General features: G+C 53.8%; 1 protein-coding gene and 1 long non-coding RNA gene across 2 annotated transcripts; both read left to right on the top strand.

Annotated features, from left to right (window-relative positions):
* The first annotated feature begins 234 nt into the window (after positions 1 to 234).
* LOC144490461 (uncharacterized) lies at positions 235 to 4,175 on the top strand. Its single transcript, XR_013497259.1, has 3 exons — positions 235 to 335; positions 3,015 to 3,767; positions 3,818 to 4,175. It is a non-coding gene; the product is annotated as an uncharacterized LOC144490461 (long non-coding RNA).
* Positions 4,176 to 10,869: 6,694 nt separating this feature from the next.
* LOC144490462 (BTB/POZ domain-containing adapter for CUL3-mediated RhoA degradation protein 3-like) lies at positions 10,870 to 25,054 on the top strand (the record flags this gene model as incomplete). The annotated part of the gene is made up of 4 exons (XM_078208206.1): positions 10,870 to 11,971; positions 17,082 to 17,251; positions 23,794 to 23,883; positions 25,002 to 25,054. Coding segments are annotated over exons 1-4 (536 nt in total), but the record flags the coding sequence as incomplete, so codon positions are not given.
* Positions 25,055 to 25,274: the final 220 nt, after the last annotated feature.

Raw genomic sequence — 25,274 nt, 5'->3', positions numbered from 1 at the left:
AACCGGAGCACCCGGAGGAAACCCACGCAGACACGGGGAGAACGTGCAAACTCCACACAGACAGTGACCCGAGCCGGGAATCGAACCCCGGGTCCCTGACCCTGTGAAGCAGCAGTTCCAATCACTGTGCCACCCAGAGAGAGAGACAGAGGAGAGAGAGAATGTGTGACACAGAGAGAGAGTGATAGAGGGAGGGTAAGTGTGTGTACTTCTTTCATATCTGCTTCCCACGCCCCATCCACAGGTCAACAGCCTGGCACTCGTCCAAGGTTCCCAAGAAGGATGAGCGATGAGGAACGGACTGGAAGTGAACGTGACATTACTGTGATTAGGGGGTGAGTAACAGACTGGGTGTGAATCGGACATTACTGTGGTTAGGGAGTGAGTAACAGGCTGGGTGTGAGAGTGACATTACTGTGGTTAGGGGGTGAGTAACAGACTGGGTGTGAGAATGACATTACTGTGGTTAGGGAATGAGTAACAGACTGGGTGTTAATCGGACATTACTGTGATTAGGGGGTGAGTAACAGACTGGGAATGAATCAGACATTACTGTGATTAGGAATGAGTAAGACTGGGTGTGAATATAACATTACTGTGGTTAGGGAGTGAGTAACAGACTGGGTGTTAATCGGACATTACTGTGGTTAGGGAGTGAGAAACAGACTGGGAATGAATCAGACATTACTGTGATTAGGAATGAGTAAGACTGGGTGTGAATATAACATTACTGTGGTTAGGGAGTGAGTAACAGACTGGGTGTTAATCGGACATTACTGTGATTAGGGGGTGAGTAACAGACTGGGTGTTAATCGGACATTACTGTGGTTAGGGAGGGAGAAACAGACAGGGAATGAATCAGACATTACTGAGATTAGGAATGAGTAAGACTGGGTGTGAATATAACATTACTGTGGTTAGGGGGTGAGTAACAGACTGGGTGTTATCAGACATTAATGTGGTTAGGAAGTAACATACTGGGGGTAAATTAGACATTTCTGAGGTTAGGGGGTGAGTAACGGATTGGGTGTGAGAGTGACATTACTGTGGTGAGGGAGTAAGTAACAGACTGGGTGTGAGTGTGACATTACAGTGGTTAGGGAGAGAGTAACAGACTGGGTGTGAGAATGACATTACTGTGGTTAGGAAGTGAGTAACAGACTGGGTGTGAGAATGACATTACTGTGGTTAGGAAGTAACAGACTGGGTGTGAGAATGACATTACTGTGGTTAGGAAGTAACAGACTGGGTGTGAGAATGACATTACTGTGGTTAGGGAGTGAGTAACAGACTGGGTGTTATTGGACATTACTGTGGTTAGGGAGTGAGTAACAGACTGGGAGTGAATCAGACATTACTGTGGTTAGGGAGTGAATAACAGACTGGGAGTGAATCATACATGACAGTGGTTAGGGGGTGAGTAACAGACTGGATGTGAGAGTGACATTACTGTGGTTAGGCAGTGAGTAACAGACTGGGTGAGATAGTGACATTACTGTGATTAGGGGGTGAGATACAGATTGGGGGTAAATCAGACATTCCTGTGGTTAGGGGGTGAGTAACAGACAGGGTGTGAATCAGAAATTACTGTGGGTTAGGGAGTGAGTAATTGATTGGGTGTGAATCAGACATTACTGTGGTTAGGGTGTGAGTAACAGACTGGGTGTGAGAGTGACATTACTGTGGTTAGGGGATGAGTAACAGACTAGCTGTGGGAATGCCATTGCTGTGGTTGGAAGTGCGTAACAGACTGGGTGTGAGAATGACATTCCTGTGGTTCGGGAGTGAGTAACAGACTGGGTGAGAGAGTGACATTACTGTGGTTAGGGAGTGAGTAACAGACTGGGTGTGAGAATGACATTCCTGTGGTTAGGGAGTGAGTAACAGACTGGGTGAGAGAGTGACATTACTGTGGTTAGGGAGTGAGTAACAGACTGGGTGTGAGAGTTACATTACTGTGGTCAAGGAGTGAGTAACAGACTGGATGTGAGAGTGACATTACTGTGGTTAGGGAGTGAGTAACAGACTGGGTGTTATTGGACATTACCGTGGTTAGGAGGTGATTAACAGACTGGGAGTGAATCAGACATTACTGTGGTTAGGGAACGAGTAACAGACTGGGTGTTATCGAACATTACTGTGATTAGGGAGTAACAGATTGGGGGTAAATCAGACATTCCCGTGGTTAGGGAGTGAGTAACAGACTGGGTGTGAATCGGACATTACTGTGGTTAGGGGGTGAGTAACAGACTGGGTGTGAATCGGACATTACTGTGGTTAGGGAACGAGTAACAGACTGGGTGTTATCGGACATTACTGTGATTAGGGAGTGAGTGACAGATTGGGGGTAAATCAGACATTCCCGTGGTTAGGGGGTGAGTGACAGACTGGGTGTGAATCAGACATTACTATGGTTAGGGGGTGAGTAACAGTCTGGAAGTGAGTGACATTATTGTGGTTAGGGAGTGAGTAACAGACTGGGTGTTATTGGACATTACTGTGGTTAGGGGGTGATTAACAGACTGGGAGTGAATCAGACATTACTGTGGTTAGGGAGTGAGTAACAGACTGGGTGAAAGAGTGGCATTACTGTGATTAGGGAGTGAGTAACAGACGTAGTGTGAGGGTGGCATTATTGTGGTTAGGGGGTGAGTAACAGACTGGGTGTGAATCGGACATTACTGTGGTTAGGGGGTGAGTAACAGACTGGGTGTGAATCGGACATTACTGTGGTTAGGGAACGAGTAACAGACTGGGTGTGAATCGGACATTACTGTGGTTAGGGAGTGAGTAACAGACTCGGTGTGAGAGTGACATTACTGTGGTTAGGGAGTGAGTAACAGACGGGCTGTGAGAGTGACATTACTGTGGTTAGGGCGTGAGTAACAGACTGGGTGTGACAGAGACAGAGGGAGAGAGAGACAGAGAGGGACGGGCAGTGGGGTTACGTGACCTACTCAACTCTAAACACCCCCCCACCCACTCTTCCTTCCTTCCTTTTTGTGTGTTTTCAGACCTCTGCCCAGCGATCGATGTGACGCCACAGGGTGACACCGAGGGAGGGATTCAGAGACCCTGCAGCACTCAACGTCCAGAGCGGTTTGCTGTTGGACCTCATCCAGGTGACTCGACATTCACCTTCTGATAGGTGGACACTTCCACAGTCTCCAGGATCCTTGTCTGTGGTTAACAAGCCTGGAATATAGATTACCCCGTTACCCTGTGTAACTGTACAGAGTCACTGCTTATTCAGCAGGGTAAGGATCACTCACTGTGTAACTGTACAGAGACACTGTTTATTCAGCAGGGTAAGGATCACTCACTGTGTAACTGTACAGAGACACTGTTTATTCAGCAGGGTAAGGATCACTCACTGTGTAACTGTACAGAGTCACTGTGTATTCAGCAGGGTAAGGATCACTCACTGTGTAACTGTACAGAGACACTGTTTATTCAGCAGGGTAAGGATCACTCACCGTGTAACTGTACAGAGTCACTGTTTATTCAGCAGGGTAAGGATCACTCACTGTGTAACTGTACAGAGTCACTGTTTATTCAGCAGGGTAAGGATCACTCACTGTGTAACTGTACAGAGTCACTGTGTATTCAGCAGGGTAAGGATCACTCACTGTGTAACTGTACAGAGACACTGTTTATTCAGCAGGGTAAGGATCACTCACTGTGTAACTGTACAGAGTCACTGTTTATTCAGCAGGGTAAGGATCACTCACTGTGTAACTGTACAGAGTCACTGTTTATTCAGCAGGGTAAGGATCACTCACTGTGTAACTGTACAGAGACACTGTTTATTCAGCAGGGTAAGGATCGCTCACTGTGTAACTGTACAGAGTCACTGTTTATTCAGCAGGGTAAGGATCACTCACTGTGTAACTGTACAGAGTCACTGTTTATTCGGGGTAAGGTTCACCCACGGTGTTCCCCAGGGAGTCAGGGCCCCTAGGGGGATCCTGTACCTCACCCGGGGGAGGGGAACCATTGCTGCCACCCCACCTGCTGTCTTTAGGATGTGCATGTTTGTACACAATGTTTAGTTTGCTGCTACTCGCGTCCGGCTTTCTGTTGACGTTATTTGGTGACTGCCTGGAACATGGTTCTATTTCTTTTGTGTTCTGTTACTCGACACTATCAATAAAGAAAGAGGGTTGTCTGCGGTCTTCGATTTGAGGACCTGTCGCTCTGGGAGCCGAGGTTACGGCATGGGGCCGGGGGGAGTGGGGGGGGGGGGCATTGCCACTGCGGGTTCAGCCTCGGGGTCAGTGAGAGAGCAATTGCTGCGGGTTCAGCCTCCGGGTCAGTCAGAGGGCAATTGCCGCAGGTTCAGCCTCTGGGTCAGTCAGAGAGCAATTGCTGCGGGTTCAGTCTCTGGGTCAGTGAGAGAGCAATTGCTGTGGGTTCAGTCTCCGGGTCAGTCAGAGCACAATCACTGCGGGTCCAGTCTCTGGGTCAGTGAGAGAGCAATCGCTGCGGGTTCAGCCTCCGGGTCAGTGAGAGAGCAATTGCTGCGGGTTCAGTCTCCGGGTCAGTGAGAGAGCAATTGCTGTGGGTTCAGTCTCCGGGTCAGTCAGAGAGCAATTGCTGCGGGTTCAGCCTCGGGGTCAGTCAGAGGGCAATTGCCGCAGGTTCAGCCTCCGGGTCAGTCAGAGGGCAATTGCTGCGGGTTCAGTCTCTGGGTCAGTGAGAGAGCAATTGCTGTGGGTTCAGTCTCCGGGTCAGTCAGAGCACAATCACTGCGGGTTCAGTCTCTGGGTCAGTGAGAGAGCAATCGCTGCGGGTTCAGCCTCCGGGTCAGTGAGAGAGCAATTGCTGCGGGTTCAGTCTCCGGGTCAGTCAGAGAGCAATCGCTGCGGGTTCAGCGCCCGGGTCATTGAGAGAGCAATCGCTGCGGGTTCAGTCTCCGGGTCAGTCAGAGAGCAATCGATGCGGGTACAGCGCCCGGGTCATTGAGAGAGCAATCGCTGCGGGTTCAGTCTCCGGGTCAGTCAGAGAGCAATTGCTGCGGGTTCAGTCTCTGGGTCAGTCAGAGAGCAATCGCTGTGGGTTCAGCCTGCAGGTCAGTGAGAGAGCAATTGCAGTGGGTTGAGCCTCCGGGTCAGTCAGAGAGTAATTGCTGCGGGTTCAGCCTCCGGGTCAGTGAGAGAGCAATCGCTGAGGGTTCAGCGCCCGGGTCAGTGAGAGAGCAATCGCTGAGGGTTCAGTCTCCGGGTCAGTCAGAGAGCAATTGCTGCAGGTACAGCAGAGGGGGGGCCTCCCTCTATCCTATTGGTCCGTGTGGCTGTCAGCCACGGAGCAATGTCCCGCCCCCTCCCCGCCACATCCTATTGGACGATCCCTAGAGATGTCCCTACCACTGATTGGTCCGGCTGGCTGTCCATCATCCCGACCCCGCCCCCCTCCCGGCTCACCGCTCCTGATTGGTTGACCACGGACCGCAACGCCCCCTCCGCTACCCTATTGGTCACAGCCGCCGTCGATCAGGGTCAGGGGCCCAATGTCCCGCCCCCTCACCCCAATCTGATTGGCCCATCCTGAATCCCCCCCCCCCCCCCCATCTCCCATTGGACGATCCCGCTGCCCATCATCCAGAAACCGGCCCTCCCACAGCACCGGATTGGTCCACACGGTCTCCCCTCCTTTCCCCTAAGGGTCTACGCCCCCCCTTTCATCCTCCTATTGGTCCCTTCAGCTGTCGATCAGTGTCTGAGCCACAAGTCCCGCCCCCTTCTCCACGATCCGATTGGTCCACCCCCTAAGTCCCCGCCCCCTGTCGGTGATTGGTGGAGTCGGCTGTCGTACTCCCGCCAGGGGGGAGGGGGCGGGGCCCCGGCGACCGTTAGGAGCCGCCGTCGAAAAAGCAAAATGGGGGCGGGATGGGGGAGTAGGGGGGGAGACATTCTAAACCCCGCCCCCTCCGCCTATTAACCACTAAGAACCCCTCTTCCCCTGATGGACAGCTGCCCTGACCAATAGCTATGCCGCACCTTTGAACTGACAGCGCTTCCATCCAATCGGAGGGGGGGGGGCGGAGGCGGGTACCTGCCGGTGCGGGTCCTTTAAACCCGCCCCCCTCGGCCTCTCAACCAATCAGCGATGCCCCTATCCTGACTGCCAGCTGGCTTGACCAATAGAAATGCCGACACTCCTAACTGACTAGACCAGGAAACACCCTCGATGTGGAATCTATCTTCTCCTCCCCTGAAGCATCCTTCAGGGCACAGGTCTTCTTGCGGCGGTTGGTCTATTCTGAGTGATCACTGCCAGGGCTCCCACGTCTTCTTATCCACAGCTCTCCACTCGCTCCCGGAAGATTCTGTGTCATCCGGCAAACTTGAATTGGAGGAGAGTTGGGCCGCAGAGTCAGAGGTGTATAAGGAGTATAGTATGGGGCGGGGGAACCATACTCCTTCAGGAAGCGTAAAGGAGAACATTCCCCTGTCTACATCAACGGGGACCAAGTAGAAAGGGTCGAGAGCTTCAAGCTTTTAGGTGTCCAGATCACCAACAACCTGTCCTGGACCCCTCGAAGCCGACACTTTTGATTCATGATTGTCACGTGTATTGGGATACAGTGAAAAGTATTGTTCCTTGCGCGCTCTACACAGACAAAGCATACCGTTCATAGAGAAGGAAAGGAGAGGGTGCAGAATGTAGCGTTACAGTCACAGCTCGGGGTGTAGAGAAAGATCAACTTAATGCGAGGTAGGTCCATTCAAAAGCAGCAGGGAAGAAGCTGTCCTTGAGTCGGTCGGTACGTGACCTCAGACTTTTGTATCTTGTTCCCTCGACGGAAGAAGGTGGAATTTATTTCCAAGCTTCAACAACCTGTCCTGGTTCCCCCCACGCCGACACTATAGTTAAGAAAGCCCCACCAACGCCTCTACTTTCTCAGGGAGACTAAGGAAATTTGTCATGTCAGCTCCGACTCTCACCAACTTTTCCAGATGCCCCATAGAAAGCATTCTTTCTGGGTTGTATCACAGCTCGGTCTGGGGCTCCTGCTCTGCCCAAGACCGCAAGGAACTACAAAAGGGGGTCGTGAATGTAGCCCAATCCCATCACCAGCCTCCCATCCATTGACTCTGTCTACACTTCCCGCTGCCTCGGGGGAAAAGCAGCCGGCATAATTAAGGATCCCCCCCCCACGCACCCCCGGACATTCTCTCTTCCACCTTCTTCCGTCGGGAACAAGATACAAAGGTCTGAGGACACGTACAAACACGTATCCCCAACACACCTTTGACTGTGCGGCCAAATTCCCCTCCAACTCGATTCTCAAGTTTGCTGACGACACCACCGTAGTGGGTAGGATCTCGAACAATGACGGGACGGAGAACAGGAATGAGACAGAGAATCTGGTGAACTGGCAACAATAATCTCTCCCTCAATGTCAACAAGACGAAGGAGATTGTCGTCGACTCCAGGAAGCGTAGAGGAGAACATCCCCCTGTCTACATCAACGGGGACCAAGTAGAAAGGGTCGAGAGAGCTTCAGGTGTCCAGATCACCAACAACCTGTCCTGGTCCCCCCCACGCCGACACTATAGTTAAGAAAGCCCCACCAACCCCTCTACTTTCTCAGAAGACTAAGGAAATTCGGCATGTCCACTACGACTCTCACCAACTTTTACAGATGCCCCATAGAAAGCATTCTTTCTGGGTTGTATCACAGCTTGGTCTGGGCTCCTGCTCTGCCCAAGACCGCAAGGAACTACAAAAGGGGGTCGTGAATGTAGCCCAATCCATGATGCAAAGTCCAAGGATGTGCTGGTTAGGGTGGATCGGCCGTGTTACAATTGCCCCTTAGAGTCCCGGGATGTGTAGGGGGGATTAACGGGTAAATGGGTGGGGTTATGGGGATAGGGCCTGGGTGGGATTGTGATCAGGTGCAGACTCGATGGGCCGAATGGCCTCCTTCTGCACTGCAGGGATTCTATTTCAAGCCCAGCCCCCCATCCATTGACTCCGTCTACACTTCCCACCCCCCCCCGTCCCCCCCCCCAGCGGACGGACCATTGACCCAGTGGAGGGGAGGTGCGAGGGGGGTCCGTGTGGGTGGGATTGCCCCCCCAGACCCCCAACCTCCCACCCGGAACCCCCCAACCCGGACACCCCTCCCCCCCAACCCGGACCCCCCCCCCAACCCGGACCACCGCCAACCCGGACCCCCACCAAGCCGGACCGCCCCCCAACCCAGACCCCCACTCCAACCCGGACACCCCTCCCCCAACCCGGACACCCCCAACCCGGACCCCCACCCCCCAACCCGGACCCCCACCCCCCAACCCGGGCCCCCTCCAACCCAGACCCCTCCCAACCCGGAACCCCCCAACCCGGAACACCCCCAACACGGACCCCCCACCCGAACCCGGACGCCCCCCCCCCCAAACCCGGACCCCTCCCCCAAACCCGGACCCCTCCCCCAAACCCAGACCCCTTCCCCAAACCCGGACCACCCCCCAACCCGGACCCCCTCCAACCCAGACCACCCCCCAACCCGGACCCCCCCCCAACCCGGACCCCCCCCAACCCAGACCACCCCCCAACCCGGACCCCCCCCCAACCCGGACCCCCCCCAACCCGGACCCCCCCCAACCCGGACCCTCCCCCCCCAACCCGGACCCTCCCCCCCCCCCCAACCCGGACCCCCCCCCCCAACCCAGACCCCCCCCCAACCCGGACCCCCCCCCAACCCGGACCCCCCCCCAACCCGGACCCCCCCCCAACCCGGACCCCCCCCAACCCGGACCCCCCCCAACCCGGACCCCCCCGAGCCGGACCCCCCTCCCCCAACCCATACCCCCCCACCCAACCGCCCCTCAACCCGGACCCCCCTCAACCCGGACCCCCCCCTCGCCGGACCCCCCCCCTCAACCCGGACCCCCCTCAACCCGGACACCCCCCTCGCCTCCCCCCCCCCCCCTCCCCCCCTCTCACCCAGACCCCCCTCCTTGCCCAATAAGGAGTGGAGGGTTGGGTGGCGCCCCCCTGATGGACAACCGCCTCCTCCAATCAGCAAATGACGAGCGGGACCTCCCCTCTCATTTCTATCCAATGGGAAGGCCGCCTCCCATGATGGACGGCGACCTGCTCCAATCAGCATCCGAGGGCGGGATCTCTCGCTGCCAGTTCTCCCCCTCTATCCAATGGGAGGCTGGCATCTGCTGATGGACAGCCGCCTCCTCCAGTCAGCATCCGAGGGCGGGACCCTTTCCGTGATGTTCCCACTATCCAATCGGAAGGTCGTGTCTGCTGACGGACAGCTGTTTGCACCAATCGACAAGCGACGGGCGGGTCCACCGCACTGTTTGTCCTCCTAGCCAATGGGAAGGCCGCCTCCGCTGATTGACGGCTGTTCTATCCAATCAGCATGCGAGACCGTGAACGCCCCTCTCTTCCCCACCATGCAATGGAAGGGCCGTATCTCCTGATGGACGGCTGGCTGCTCCAATCAGCATCTGAGGGCGGGACCGCACCGTGAATTGTTCCCCTAACCAATGGGACGGCCGTATCCGCTGATGGGCAGCTGTCTCTTCCAATCAGGCTGGACGGGCGGGGCCGCCACACGATGTGACCTGCTTATCCAATGGGAAGGTCGCCTCTGCTGATTGACAGCTGTCGCCGCCAATGGAGAAACGGAGGGCGGGACCAGCGCACGACGTGCGTTGGTATCCAATGGGATGGTCGCCTCCCCTGATTGACAGCCGCGTTCTCCAATCAGCATCCGAGGCCGAGAACGCCCCACTTTGTCCCCACATCCAATAGAACGGCTGCCTCTCCTAATTGACGGCTGGCCGCGCCAATCAGCATCAAAGGGCGGGACCACACCCTGATTGGCTCCCCCTATCCAATGGGAGGGCCGCATCCGCTGATGGACGGCCGCCTCTTCCAATCAGCCTCGGAGGGCGGGACGTATCTCGCATCTCCGTCAGCCCGCTGCGATCCAATGGGAAGCCGCCCCGCGGTGATCGACAGCCCCTCCGTCCAATGGCAGCCCCTCCCCGGGTGCGGCTCCCGCCTCCCCCGCCGCCTCTCCCTCTCTCCCTCAGGCGGCGCGGCGGCGGCGGCTCCTGTCGGTGGCGGCCTCTCCCCGCTCGTGTGGCTGCTGGAGGCGGCGGCGGCGACCCCCTGAAACCCCCCCACCCGGCCACAGACCCACCCCGACACCCGCCCCCCCCCCGCGGTTAAAAAAACCCCCTTGATTCGTGTGTGTGTGGGTGTCCCTTTAAGACTTAAAGGGACCCCCCTTTAATTTGGTGCCTGTCACCTTTAAGATTTAAAGGGACCACCACCCCTTCCTGGTTTCCCCCCCCCCCCCTGATTTCCCTCCCTTGGGTAAGATTTAAAGGCACCTCCCTCCTCCTAGTGTGGTCCCTGCCCCCTTTAAGACTTAAAGGGACCCCATCTTTTTTGGTCTCTGCCCCCTTTAAGATTTAAAGGGACCACCACCCCTTCTTGGTCCCCCCCCCCCGATTTCCCTGCCTTGGGTCAGATTTAAAGGCACCTCCACCCCCCCCCCCCCTAGTGTGGTGCCTGCCCCCCTTTAAGACTTAAAGGGACCCCCATCTTATTTTGGTCTCCTTGCCCCCTTTTAAGATTTAAAGGGAACACCACCCCTTCCTAGTTTTTTTTTCCTCCCTCATTTCCCTCCTTAGCGTTAGAGTTAAAGGGACCCCCCCCCCCTCCCTCCCTCCCTCCCTCCCTCCCATTTTAGTCCCTTACCTCCTTTAAGGGATCACCCCATATTTTGGTCTCTGCCCCCCTTTTAAGATTTAAAGGGACCACCACCCTTCCCGTTCTCTTCCTGATTTCCCTCCCTTGGGTAAAATTTAAAGGGATTCTATTTTGTTGTCTGCTCCCTTTAAGATTTAAAAAGACCACCACCCCTTCCTGGCTTGTTTCCCCCTGATTACCCTCCCTGGGGTAAGATTTAAAGGGACCACCCGCCCCAGCAATATTTTGGTGCCTGGCCCTTTCCAGGTTTAAAAAGGGCCACTCCCTCCCTCCCTTGGGTACAATTTAAAGGGAACTCCTCCTCCTATTGTGGTGCCTGTCCCCTTTAAGACGTCAAGGGACCCTATCTTAATTTGTTGCGTGATCCCGTTAAGATTTAAAGGGACCCCCCCCCCCCTTTGTTAAATCCTGATTCAAAGGCACCACCTTTTTTGGAAGATTTAAAGTGTCCAACCCTCTCTGTCCTTCTCCTTTGAGACCTCTCTCTCTCTCTCATCTGTCCTCCGTGTCCCCTTTAAGAATTAAAGGGTGTTACCCTGTACTTATTCCACCCCCCCCCCCCACCACTCTATTTTAAGGTCGAAAGGGACGTCTTCAGACTTAAAGGGGGCCTTCCCTCCTTTTCCCCCTTCCCTCATCTTGGTGTTGCCTTTAACACTTAAAGGGACCCCCGCGACCTTGGCCATTCCCCGTTTTCAACAGATATCCCTTTATCCTTCGTACCCCCTTTAAGAATTAAAGGGACATTCCTCCCCCCTCCATCCCTACGTTGTCCCCCCCTCCCCACTTCACGATTCCTTTCATTTTATTTTTCTTCGCCAGCGTCCCTTTGAAGATTCCAACTCGCTCCCTCCAAGATTGGGAGCCAGCCGCCGCTTTAAGACTTAAAGGGCCCCCCACGCCATCGCTTGGTCAGCCTCACCCATCCATGCGGCCCGACCCGTTTTAGTCCTCGCCCAGCCGTCAGCGACGTCCTACCCCAGGCCTCCCGGACAGGACATGTCCGGGGTGTCCGAGGGCGCGGAGGGCCCCCTCCTGCTGGTGGCCTCCCCTGCCTTGCCCCCGGACGATGGCAAGCCCCTGAGCCCCAGCAGCAGCAAGTACGTCAAACTCAACGTGGGCGGCTGCCTCCACTACACCACCGTCCAGACGCTCTCCAAGCAAGACACCGTCCTGAAAGCCATGTTCAGTGGCAACATGGAGGTCTTAACTGACCACGAAGGTCTCGCGTCGCTCCCACCCGTGGTGGCGGAGGGAGCGGGGGGGGGGGGGGGGGGGGGTGAGGTGGAGGGAGAGAAAGAGAGATACGCGATCGGAAATCTACTGAGGCAGGTGTAGACGGACCCAATGAATTCACAGCTCCAGGGTCCCGGGTTCGATTCCCGGCTCGGGTCGCTGTCGGTGTGGAGTTTGCACATTCTCCCCGTGTCTGCGTGGGTTTCCTCCGGGTGCTCCGGTTTCCTCCCACAGTCCAAAGATGTGCGGGTTAGGTTGATTGGCCAGGTTAAAAATTGCCCCTTAGAGTCCTGGGATGCGTAGGTTAGAGGGATTAGCGGGTAAAATATGTGGGGGTAGGGCCTGGGTGGGATTGCGGTCGGTGCAGACTCGATGGGCCGAGTGGCCTCCTTCTGCACTGTAGGGTTTCTATGATTCTTGGGCAGAGCAGGAGCCCCAGACCGAGCTGTGATACAACCCAGAAAGGATGCTTTCTATGGGGCATCTGTAAAAGTTGGTGAGAGTCGGAGCTGACATGCCGAATTTCCTTAGTCTCCTGAGAAAGTAGAGGTGTTGGTGGGGCTTTCTTAACTCTAGTGTCGGCGTGGGGGGGACCAGGACAGGTTGTTGGGGATCTGGACACCTAAAGCTCTCGACCCTTTCTACTGCTAAATGCGAGGTGATGCATTTTGGTAGATCGAATCAGGGCAGAACTTACTCAGGGATCAGTGCTGGGCCCACTGTTATTTGTCATTTGTATTAATGATTTGGATGAGAATATAGGAGGCATGGTTAGTAAGTTTGCAGATGACACCAAGATTGGTGTCACAGTGGACAGTGAAGAAAGTTATCTCCGATTGCAACGGGATCTTGATCAATTGGGCCAGTGGGCTGACGAATGGCAGATGGAGTTTAATTTAGACAAATGCGAGGTGATGCATTTTGGTAGATTGAACCAGGGCAGGACTTACTCAGTTAATGGTCGGGCGTTGGGGAGAGTTACAGAACAAAGAGATCTCGGGGTGACATGTTCATAGCTCCTTGAAAGTGGAGTCACAGGTGGACAGAGTGGTGAAGAAGGCATTCGGCACGCTTGGTTTCATCGGTCAGAACATTGAATACAGGAGTTGGGACGTCTTGTTGAAGTTGTACAAGACATTGGTAAGGCCACACTTGGAATACTGTGTACAGTTCTGGTCACCCTATTATAGAAAGGATATTATTAAACTAGAAAGAGTGCGGAAAAGATTTACTAGGATGCTACCGGGACTTGATGGATTGGGTTATAAGGAGAGGCTGGATAGACTGGGACACAGAGAGAGAGGGAGAGATCCAGAGGGGGAGAGAGAGACACAGATGGAAAGAGAAGGGGGGAGAGAGAGAGAGAGAGACGCAGAGGGAGGGAGAGAGAGAAAGAGACGCAGAGGGAGAGAGAGAAAGAGACGCAGGGGGGAGAGAGAGAGACGCAGAGGGAGAGAGAGAGACGCAGAGGGAGAGAGAGAGACACAGAGGGAGAGAGACGCAGAGGGAGAGAGAGACGCGGAGAGAGAGAGAGACGCAGAGAGAGAGAGAGACGCAGAGGGAGAGAGAGAGACGCAGAGGGAGAGAGAGAGACGCAGAGGGAGAGAGAGAGACGCAGAGGGAGAGAGAGAGACACAGAGGGAGAGAGACGCAGAGGGAGAGAGAGAGAGAGACGCAGGGGGGAGAGAGAGAGACGCAGAGGGAGAGAGAGAGACACAGAGGGAGAGAGACGCAGAGAGAGGGAGAGAGACGCAGAGGGAGAGAGAGAGACGCAGAGGGAGAGAGAGAGACGCAGAGGGAGAGAGAGAGAGACGCAGAGGGAGAGAGAGAGAGACGCAGAGGGAGAGAGAGAGAGACGCAGAGGGAGAGAGAGAGACGCAGAGGGAGAGAGAGAGACGCAGAGGGAGAGAGAGAGACGCAGAGGGAGAGAGAGACGCAGAGGGAGAGAGACGCAGAGGGAGAGAGAGACGCAGAGGGAGAGAGAGACGCAGAGGGAGGGAGAGAGAGAGAGACGCAGAGGGAGAGAGAGACACAGAGGGAGAGAGAGACGCAGAGGGAGAGAGAGACGCAGAGGGAGAGAGAGACGCAGAGGGAGAGAGAGAGACGCAGAGGGAGAGAGAGAGACGCAGAGGGAGAGAGAGAGACGCAGAGGGAGAGAGAGAGACGCAGAGGGAGAGAGAGAGACGTAGAGGGAGAGAGAGAGACGCAGAGGGAGAGAGAGACGCAGAGGGAGAGAGAGACGCGCAGAGGAGAGAGAGACGCAGAGGGAGAGAGAGACGCAGAGGGAGAGAGAGACGCAGAGGGAGAGAGAGACGCAGAGGGAGAGAGAGACGCAGAGGGAGAGAGAGAGAGACGCAGAGGGAGAGAGAGAGAGAGACGCAGAGAGAGAGAGAGACGCAGAGGAGAGAGAGAGAGAGACGCAGAGGGAGAGAGAGAGAGAGACGCAGAGGGAGAGAGAGAGAGACGCAGAGGGAGAGAGAGAGAGAGACGCAGAGGGAGAGAGAGAGAGAGACGCAGAGGGAGAGAGAGAGAGAGACGCAGAGGAGAGAGAGAGAGAGACGCAGAGGGAGAGAGAGAGAGAGACGCAGAGGGAGAGAGAGAGAGAGACGCAGAGGGAGAGAGAGAGAGAGACGCAGAGGGAGAGAGAGAGAGAGACGCAGAGGGAGAGAGAGAGAGAGACGCAGAGGGAGAGAGAGAGAGAGACGCAGAGGGAGAGAGAGAGAGAGACGCAGAGGGAGAGAGAGAGAGAGACGCAGAGGGAGAGAGAGAGAGAGACGCAGAGGGAGAGAGAGAGAGAGACGCAGAGGGAGAGAGAGAGAGAGGCGCAGAGGGAGAGAGAGAGAGAGACGCAGAGGGAGAGAGAGAGAGACGCAGAGGGAGAGAGAGAGAGAGACGCAGAGGGAGAGAGAGAGAGAGACGCAGAGGGAGAGAGAGAGAGACGCAGAGGGAGAGAGAGAGAGAGACGCAGAGGGAGAGAGAGAGAGAGACGCAGAGGGAGAGAGAGAGAGAGACGCAGAGGAGAGAGAGAGAGAGACGCAGAGGGAGAGAGAGAGAGAGACGCAGAGGGAGGGAGAGAGAGACGCAGAGGGAGGGAGGGAGAGAGACGCAGAGGGAGGGAGAGAGAGAGACGCAGAGGGAGAGAGGGAGAGAGAGAGAGAGACGCAGAGGGAGAGAGAGAGAGAGACGCAGAGGGAGAGAGAGAGAGAGACGCAGAGGGAGAGAGAGAGACGCAGAGGGAGGGAGAGAGAGAGAGACAGAGGGAGAGAGAGAGACGCAGAGGGAGAGAGAGAGACGCAGAGGGAGAGAGAGAGAGACGCAGAGGAGAGAGAGAGAGACGCAGAGGGAGAGAGAGAGAGACGCAGAGGGAGAGAGACGCAGAGGGAGAGAGAGAGAGAGACGCAGAGGGAGAGAGAGAGAGAGAGACGCAGAGGGAGAGAGAGAGAGAGACGCAGAGGGAGAGAGAGAGACGCAGAGGGAGAGAGAGAGACGCAGAGGGAGAGAGAGAGACGCAGAGGGAGAGAGAGAGACGCAGAGGGAGAGAGAGAGACGCAGAGGGGGAGGGAGAGACGCAGAGGGGGAGAGAGAGACGCAGAGGGAGAGAGAGAGACGCAGAGGGAGAGAGAGAGACGCAGAGGGAGAGAGAGAGACGCAGAGGGAGAGAGAGAGACGCAGAGGGAGAGAGAGAGACGCAGAGGGAGAGAGAGACGCAGAGGGAGAGAGAGAGACGCAGAGGGAGAGAGAGAGACGCAGAGGGGAGAGGAGAGACGCAGAGGGAGAGAGAGAGACGCAGAGGGAGAGAGAGAGACGCAGAGGGAGAGAGAGAGACGCAGAGGGAGAGAGAGAGACGCAGAGGGAGAGAGAGAGACGCAGAGGGAGAGAGAGAGACGCAGAGGGAGAGAGAGAGACGCAGAGGGAGAGGGAGAGACGCAGAGGGAGAGAGAGACGCAGAGGGAGAGAGAGAGACGCAGAGGGAGAGAGAGAGACGCAGAGGGAGAGAGAGAGACGCAGAGGGAGAGAGGAAGCGCAGAGGGAGAGAGAGAGAGACGCAGACGCAGAGGGAGAGAGAGACGCAGAGGGAGAGAGAGACGCAGAGGGAGAGAGAGACGCAGAGGGAGAGAGAGACGCAGAGGGAGAGAGACCAAAAGATTGAGGAGAATGGTTCCAGCGATGAGAGGATTGAGTGCCGGGGAGAGATTGGAGAGGTTGGGGCCAGTTCTCCCTGGGGAAGAGACGGTGGAGAGGAGATTTGATCGAGATGTTCAAAATCACGAGGTGTGGGGAGAGAGTCTGGGACGGAATAGAGAGAGAGCGAAACCATTCCCATTGGCCGGGCGATCGGGAACCGGAGTGAGGGGGACACGGATTGAAGGGCGATTGGTGAGAGAGGAGACGGAGACAGAGGAGAGAGTCTCTCACACACAGCGAGCGGTTCGGATCTGGGATCGCCCCAGCCTGAGAGAGTGTAGGGAGGGAGTCACGAGGAGAGAGTCTCTCACACAGCGAGCGGTTCGGATCTGGGATCGCCCCAGCCTGAGAGAGTGTAGGGAGGGAGTCACGAGGAGAGTCTCTCACACAGCGAGCGGTTCGGATCTGGGATCGCCCCCAGCCTGAGAGAGTGTAGGGAGGGAGTCACGAGGAGAGAGTCTCTCTCACACAGCGAACGGTTCGGATCTGTGATTGCCCGCAGCCTGAGAGAGTGTAGGGAGGGAGTCACGAGGAGAGAGTCTCTCTCACACAGCGAGCGGTTAGGATCTGGGATCGCCCCCAGTCTGAGAGAGTGTAGGGAGGGAGTCACGAGGACAGAGTCTCTCACACAGCGAGCGGTTAGGATCTGGGATCGCCCCCAGCCTGAGAGAGCGTGGGGAGGGAGTCACGAGGAGGGAGTCTCTCTCACACAGCGAGCAGTTCGGATCGGGGATCGCCCCCAGCCTGAGAGAGTGTGTGGGAGGAGGGAGTCACGAGGAGAGAGTCTCTCTCACACAGCGAGCGCTTCGGATCGGGGATCGCCCCCAGCCAGAGGGAGCGTGGAGGGAGGGAGGGAAGGGAGACACAGCGAGTTATCTATCCGTCACTGACTCCGTATCGCTCCCCCGCAGGTTGGATCCTGGTCGACAGGTGTGGGAAACACTTTGGAACTCTGCTAAACTATCTCCGTGACGGATCTGTCCCGCTCCCGGAACCGGTGAAGGAAATCGAGGAGCTGCTTTTGGAGGCAAAATACTATCTCGTTGAGGGCCTTGTGGAGGATTGTCAGCTGGCTTTGAAGGTATGTGGGGCGAGGCAGAGGCTCGGGGAGTCCTGATCGAAGTCTAGTAAACTCTGAGAGGCGCAGATAGGCGGTCAGAATCTTTCTCCCCCAGAATTGGAATCAAATAACAAGGAAAATTACAGCACAGGAACATAAGAAATAGGAGCGGGAGTCGGCCATCTTGCCCCTCGAGCCTGCCCCGCCAGTCAACATGGCTGATCTGAAGTGGATCAGTACCACTTACCCGCCCGCTCCCCATATCCCCTAATTCCCTTCCTAATCAGGAATCCATCTATCCGTGATTTAAACATATTCAGCGAGGTAGCCTCCACCACTTCAGTGGGCAGAGAATTCCAGAGATTCACCACCCTCTGAGAGAAGAAGTTCCTCCTCAACTCTGTCCCAAAATGACCCCCCCTTTATTTTGAGGCTGTGCCCTCTAGTTCTAGCTTCCTTTCCAAGTGGAAAGAATCTCTCCACCTCCACCCTATCCAGCCCCTTCATTATCTTATAGGTCTCTATAAGATCCCCCCTCAGCCTTCTAAACTCCAACGAGTACAAACCCAATCTGCTCAGTCTCTCCTCATAATCAACACCCCCTCATCTCCGGTATCAACCTGGTGAACCTTCTCTGCACTCCCTCCAAGGCCAATATCTCCTTCCGCAAATAAGGGGACCAAAACTGCACACAGTATTCCAGCTGCGGCCTCACCAATGCCCTGTACAGATGCAGCAAGACATCTCTGCTTTTATATTCTATCCCCCTCGCGATACAGGCCAACATCCCTTTTGCCTTCTCGATCACCTGTTGCAGACTGGGTTTTTGCGATTCGTGCACAAGGACCCCCAGGTCCCTCTGCACAGTCGCACGATGTAATTTTTCTCCATTTAAATAATATTCCAATTTACTATTATTTCTTCCAAAGTGGATAACCTCACATTTGCTAACGTTATATTCCATCTGCCAGATCCTCGCCCACTCGCTCAGCCTATCCAAATCTTTGGCCCTCCAAGCCTGCACCGACTATGCTGCCCCAACTGAACTAAAACCCCCTATCCTTCCGGGGACCATATCCCTGTATTCACATCCTATTCCTGTATCCCAGTTTACCCAATCGCTCCTCAGAGCTAAGACCCTCCATAGCAGGCAACTGTGTGTGAGAGAGTGTTATAACTGAGAGTCTTATACTGAGGGACAGTGTGTGGGAGAGAGAGAGTGTTATAACTGAGAGTCTTATACTGAGGGACAGTGTGTGAGAGAGTGTTATAACTGAGAGTCTTATACTGAGGGACAGTGTGTGTGAGAGAGTGTTATAACTGAGAGTCTTATACTGAGAGACAGTGTGTGTGAGAGAGTGTTATACTGAGAGACAGTGTGTGTGAGAGAGTGCTATAACTGAGAGTCTGATACTGAGAGACAGTGTGTGAGAGAGTGTTATAACTGAGAGTCTTATACTGAGAGACAGTGTGTGTGTGAGAGAGTGTTATAACTGAGAGTCTTATACTGAGGGTCAGTGTGTGTGAGAGAGTGTTATAACTGAGAGTCTTATACTGAGGGACAGTGTGTGTGTGAGAGAGTGTTATAACTGAGAGTCTTATACTGAGGGACAGTGTGTGAGAGAGAGTGTTATAACTGAGAGTCTTATACTGAGAGACAGTGTGTGTGAGAGAGTGTTATAACTGAGAGTCTGATACTGAGAGACAGTGTGTGAGAGAGTGTTATAACTGAGAGTCTTATACTGAGGGACAGTGTGTGAGAGAGAGTGTTATAACTGAGAGTCTTATACTGAGGGACAGTGTGTGAGAGAGAGTGTTATAACTGAGAGTCTTATACTGAGGGACAGTGTGTGTGAGAGAGTGTTATAACTGAGAGTCTTATACTGAGGGACAGTGTGTGAGAGAGAGTGTTATAACTGAGAGTCTTATACTGAGGGACAGTGTGTGAGAGAGAGTGTTATAACTGAGAGTCTTATACTGAGGGACAGTGTGTGAGAGAGAGTGCTATAACTGAGAGTCTTATACTGAGGGACAGTGTGTGTGTGAGAGAGTGTTATACTGAGGGACAGTGTGTGTGAGAGAGTGTTATACTGAGGGACAGTGTGTGTGAGAGAGTGTTATACTGAGGGACAGTGTGTGTGAGAGAGAGTGTTATAACTGAGAGTCTTATACTGAGGGACTGTGTGTGAGAGAGAGTGTTATAACTGAGAGTCTTATACTGAGGGACAGTGTGTGAGAGAGAGTGTTATAACTGAGAGTCTTATACTGAGGGACAGTGTGTGTGTGAGAGAGTGTTATAACTGAGAGTCTTATACTGAGGGACAGTGTGTGTGAGAGAGAGTGCTATAACTGAGAGTCTTATACTGAGGGACAGTGTGTGAGAGAGAGTGTTATAACTGAGAGTCTTATACAGAGGGACAGTGTGTGTGAGAGAGTGTTATAACTGAGAGTCTTATACTGAGGGACAGTGTGTGAGAGAGAGTGTTATAACTGAGAGTCTTATACTGAGGGACAGTGTGTGTGAGAGAGAGTGCTATAACTGAGAGTCTTATACTGAGGGACAGTGTGTGAGAGAGAGTGTTATAACTGAGAGTCTTATACAGAGGGACAGTGTGTGTGAGAGAGTGTTATAACTGAGAGTCTTATACTGAGGGACAGTGTGTGAGAGAGAGAGTGTTATAACTGAGAGTCTTATACTGAGGGACAGTGTGTGTGTGAGAGAGTGTTATAACTGAGAGTCTTATACTGAGAGACAGTGTGTGTGTGAGAGAGTGTTATAACTGAGAGTCTTATACTGAGGGACAGTGTGTGAGAGAGAGTGTTATAACTGAGAGTCTTATACTGAGGGACAGTGTGTGTGAGAGAGTGTTATAACTGAGGGACAGTGTGTGTGAGAGAGTGTTATAACTGAGAGTCTTATACTGAGGGACAGTGTGTGTGAGAGAGTGTTATAACTGAGAGTCTTATACAGAGGGACAGTGTGTGTGAGAGAGTGTTATAACTGAGAGTCTTATACTGAGGGACAGTGTGTGTGTGAGAGAGTGTTATAACTGAGGGACAGTGTGTGTGAGAGAGTGTTATACTGAGGGACAGTGTGTGTGAGAGAGAGTGTTATAACTGAGAGTCTTATACTGAGGGACAGTGTGTGTGAGAGAGTTTTATAACTGAGAGTCTTATACTGAGGGACTGTGTGTGTGAGAGAGTGTTATAACTGAGAGTCTTATACTGAGGGACAGTGAGTGTGAGAGAGTGTTATACTGAGGGACAGTGTGTGTGAGAGAGTGTTATAACTGAGGGACAGTGTGTGAGAGAGAGTGTTATAACTGAGAGTCTTATACTGAGGGACAGTGTGTGTGAGAGAGTTTTATAACTGAGAGTCTTATACTGAGGGACTGTGTGTGTGAGAGAGTGTTATACTGAGGGACGGTGTGTGTGAGAGAGTGTTGTAACTGAGAGTCTTATACTGAGGGACTGTGTGTGTGAGAGAGTGTTATAACTGAGAGTCTTATACTGAGGGACAGTGTGTGAGAGAGAGTGTTATAACTGAGAGTCTTATACTGAGGGACAGTGTGTGTGAGAGAGTGTGATAACTGAGAGTCTTATACTGAGGGACAGTGTGTGTGAGAGAGTGTTATAACTGAGAGTCTTATACTGAGGGACAGTGTGTGTGAGAGAGAGTGTTATAACTGAGAGTCTTATACTGAGGGACAGTGTGTGTGAGAGAGAGTGTTATAACTGAGAGTCTTATACTGAGGGACAGTGTGTGAGAGAGAGTGTTATAACTGAGAGACTTATACTGAGGGACAGTGTGTGTGTGAGAGAGTGTTATAACTGAGAGTCTTATACTGAGGGACAGTGTGTGTGTGAGAGAGAGTGTTATAACTGAGAGTCATATACTGAGGGACAGTGTGTGTGTGTGAGAGAGTGTTATAACTGAGAGTCTTATACTGAGGGACTGTGTGTGTGAGAGAGTGTTATACTGAGAGTCTTATACTGAGGGACTGTGTGTGTGAGAGAGTGTTATAACTGAGAGTCTTATACTGAGGGACTGTGTGTGTGAGAGAGTGTTATACTGAGGGACGGTGTGTGTGAGAGAGTGTTATAACTGAGAGTCTTATACTGAGGGACTGTGTGTGTGAGAGAGTGTTATAACTGAGAGTCTTATACTGAGGGACTGTGTGTGTGAGAGAGTGTTATACTGAGGGACGGTGTGTGTGAGAGAGTGTTATAACTGAGAGTCTTATACTGAGGGACTGTGTGTGTGAGAGAGTGTTATAACTGAGAGTCTTATACTGAGGGACAGTGTGTGTGAGAGAGTGTTATACTGAGGGACAGTGTGTGTGAGAGAGTGTTATAACTGGGAGTCTTATACTGAGGGACAGTGTGTGAGAGAGAGTGTTATAACTGAGAGTCTTATACTGAGGGACAGTGTGTGTGAGAGAGTGTTATAACTGAGAGTCTTATACTGAGGGACAGTGTGTGTGAGAGAGTGTTATAACTGAGAGTCTTATACTGAGGGACAGTGTGTGTGAGAGAGAGTGTTATAACTGAGAGTCTTATACTGAGGGACAGTGTGTGTGAGAGAGAGTGTTATAACTGAGAGTCTTATACTGAGGGACAGTGTGTGTGAGAGAGTGTTATAACTGAGAGACTTATACTGAGGGACAGTGTGTGTGTGAGAGAGTGTTATAACTGAGAGTCTTATACTGAGAGACAGTGTGTGAGAGGGAGTTATAACTGAGAGACAGTGTGTGTGAGAGGGAGTTATAACTGAGAGTCTTGTACTGAGGGACTGTGTGTGTGAGAGAGTGTTATAACTGAGAGTCTTATACTGAGGGACGGTGTGTGTGAGAGAGTGTTATAACTGAGAGTCTTATACTGAGGGACTGTGTGTGTGAGAGAGTGTTATAACTGAGAGTCTTATACTGAGGGACAGTGTGTGTGAGAGAGTGTTATAACTGAGAGTCTTATACTGAGGGACAGTGTGTGAGAGAGAGTGTTATAACTGAGAGTCTTATACTGAGGGACAGTGTGTGTGAGAGAGTGTTATAACTGAGAGTCTTATACTGAGGGACAGTGTGTGTGAGAGAGTGTTATAACTGAGAGTCTTATACTGAGGGACAGTGTGTGAGAGAGAGTGTTATAACTGAGAGTCTTATACTGAGGGACAGTGTGTGTGAGAGAGTGTTATAACTGAGAGACTTATACTGAGGGACTGTGTGTGTGAGAGAGTGTTATACTGAGGGACGGTGTGTGTGAGAGAGTGTTATACTGAGAGTTTTATACTGAGGGACTGTGTGTGTGAGAGAGTGTTATAACTGAGAGACTTATACTGAGGGACTGTGTGTGTGAGAGAGAGTGTTATAACTGAGAGTCTTATACTGAGGGACTGTGTGTGTGAGAGAGTGTTATAACTGAGAGTCTTATACTGAGGGACAGTGTGTGAGAGAGAGTGTTATAACTGAGAGTCTTATACTGAGGGACAGTGTGTGAGAGAGAGTGTTATAACTGAGAGTCTTATACTGAGGGACAGTGTGTGTGAGAGTGTTATAACTGAGAGTCTTATACTGAGGGACAGTGTGTGTGAGAGAGTGTTATAACTGAGAGTCTTATACTGAGGGACAGTGTGTGTGAGAGAGAGTGTTATAACTGAGAGTTTTATACTGAGGGACAGTGTGTGTGAGAGAGTGTTATAACTGAGAGACTTATACTGAGGGACAGTGTGTGTGAGAGAGTGTTATAACTGAGAGACTTATACTGAGGGACAGTGTGTGTGAGAGAGTGTTATAACTGAGAGACTTATACTGAGGGACAGTGTGTGTGAGAGAGAGTGTTATAACTGAGAGTTTTATACTGAGGGACAGTGTGTGTGAGAGAGTGTTATAACTGAGAGACTTATACTGAGGGACAGTGTGTGTGAGAGAGTGTTATAACTGAGAGTCTTATACTGAGGGACAGTGTGTGTGAGAGAGAGTGTTATAACTGAGAGTTTTATACTGAGGGACAGTGTGTGTGAGAGAGTGTTATAACTGAGAGTCTTATACTGAGGGACAGTGTGTGAGAGAGAGTGTTATAACTGAGAGTCTTATACTGAGGGACAGTGTGTGTGAGAGAGAGTGTTATAACTGAGAGTTTTATACTGAGGGACAGTGTGTGTGAGAGAGTGTTATAACTGAGAGACTTATACTGAGGGACAGTGTGTGTGAGAGAGAGTGTTATAACTGAGAGACTTATACTGAGGGACAGTGTGTGTGTGAGAGAGTGTTATAACTGAGAGACTTATACTGAGGGACAGTGTGTGTGTGAGAGAGTGTTATAACTGAGAGACTTATACTGAGGGACAGTGTGTGTGTGAGAGAGTGTTATAACTGAGAGTCTTATACTGAGGGACAGTGTGTGTGAGAGAGTGTTATAACTGAGAGTCTTATACTGAGAGACAGTGTGTGAGAGGGAGTTATAACTGAGGGACGGTGTGTGTGAGAGGGAGTTATAACCGGGTATTGTACTCAGGGTTAAGGTGGTTATTTCTCTGGGATTCCTAGTTGATTATTTCTTTACTGCAGCGCCGGACCGAATCGTGTGAAGCTGAGTGCCGGATTCCCATGATAACGTCTGCCAAGGAGGAACGCAAAATTGTTGCAGCTTCCAGCAAGGTTAGTAACGTTCCCCGGGGGGTACGGGACCTCAGCGCGGGCACCGACTCTCCCCCGGGGGGTACGGGACCTCAGCGCGGGCGCTGACTCTCCCCTGGGGGGTACGGGACTTCACCGTGGGCACCGACTCTCCCCCGGGGGGTACGGGACCTCACCGCGGGCAGCGACTCTCCCCCGGGGGGTACGGGACCTCACCATGGGCACCGAATCTCGCCCGGGGGGCACGGGACCTCACCGCGGGCACCGACTCTCCCCCGGGGGGTACGGGACCTCACCATGGGCACCGAATCTCGCCCGGGGGGTACGGGACCTCACCGCGGGCACCGACTCTCCCCCGGGGGGTACGGGACCTCACCATGGGCACCGAATCTCGCCCGGGGGGTACGGGACCTCACCGCGGGCACCGACTCTCCCCCGGGGGGTACGGGACCTCACCGCGGGCACCGACTCTCCCCCGGGGGGTACAGGACCTCACCACGGGCAGTGACTCTCCCCCGGGGGGTACGGGACCTCACCGCAGGCACTGACTCTCCCCCGGGGGGTACGGGACCTCACCGCGGGCACCGACTCTCCCCCGGGGGGTACGGGACCTCACCGCGGGCACCGACTCTCCCCCGGGGGGTACAGGACCTCACCACGGGCAGTGACTCTCCCCCGGGGGGTACGGGACCTCACCGCAGGCACTGACTCTCCCCCGGGGGGTACAGGACCTCACCGCGGGCACCGACTCTCCCCCGGGGGGTACGGGACCTCACCGCGGGCAGCGACTCTCCCCCGGGGGGTACGGGACCTCACCGCGGGCACTGACTCTCCCTCGGGGGGTGCGGGACCTCACCACGGGCACGGACTCTCCCCCGGGGGGTACGGGACCTCACCACGGGCACTGACTCTCCCCCGGGGGGTACGGGACCTCACCGCGGGCAGCGACTCTCCCCCGGGGGGTACGGGACCTCACCGCGGGCACTGACTCTCCCCCGGGGGGTACGGGACCTCACCGCAGGCACTGACTCTCCCCCGGGGGGTACGGGACCTCACCGCGGGCAGCGACTCTCCCCTGGGGGGTACGGGACCTCACCACGGGCACCGACACTTGGTCAAACCTCTCTTTCTCTTCGCAGCCAGTGGTAAAACTGCTTCATAACCGCAGCAACAACAAGTATTCATACACAAGGTGAGGGAACAGTGTGTGAAACACAGATCAGATACACACCCCCCTCCCTATCCCTGTAACCCCCTCCATCCCCCTACACCCCCTCCCTATCCCTGTAACCCCCTCCAGCCCCCTACACCCCCTCCCTATCCCTGTAACTCACTCCATCCCCCTACACCCCCTCCCTATCCCTGTAACCCCCTCCAGCCCCCTACACCCCCTCCCTATCTCTGTAACCCCC

Source organism: Mustelus asterias, unplaced genomic scaffold (genome assembly GCF_964213995.1).
Source record: "Mustelus asterias unplaced genomic scaffold, sMusAst1.hap1.1 HAP1_SCAFFOLD_3320, whole genome shotgun sequence".
NCBI lineage: Eukaryota > Metazoa > Chordata > Chondrichthyes > Carcharhiniformes > Triakidae > Mustelus > Mustelus asterias.
Note: the sequence above shows the minus strand (reverse complement) of the source record. Positions and strands in the feature narration are given on the sequence as shown.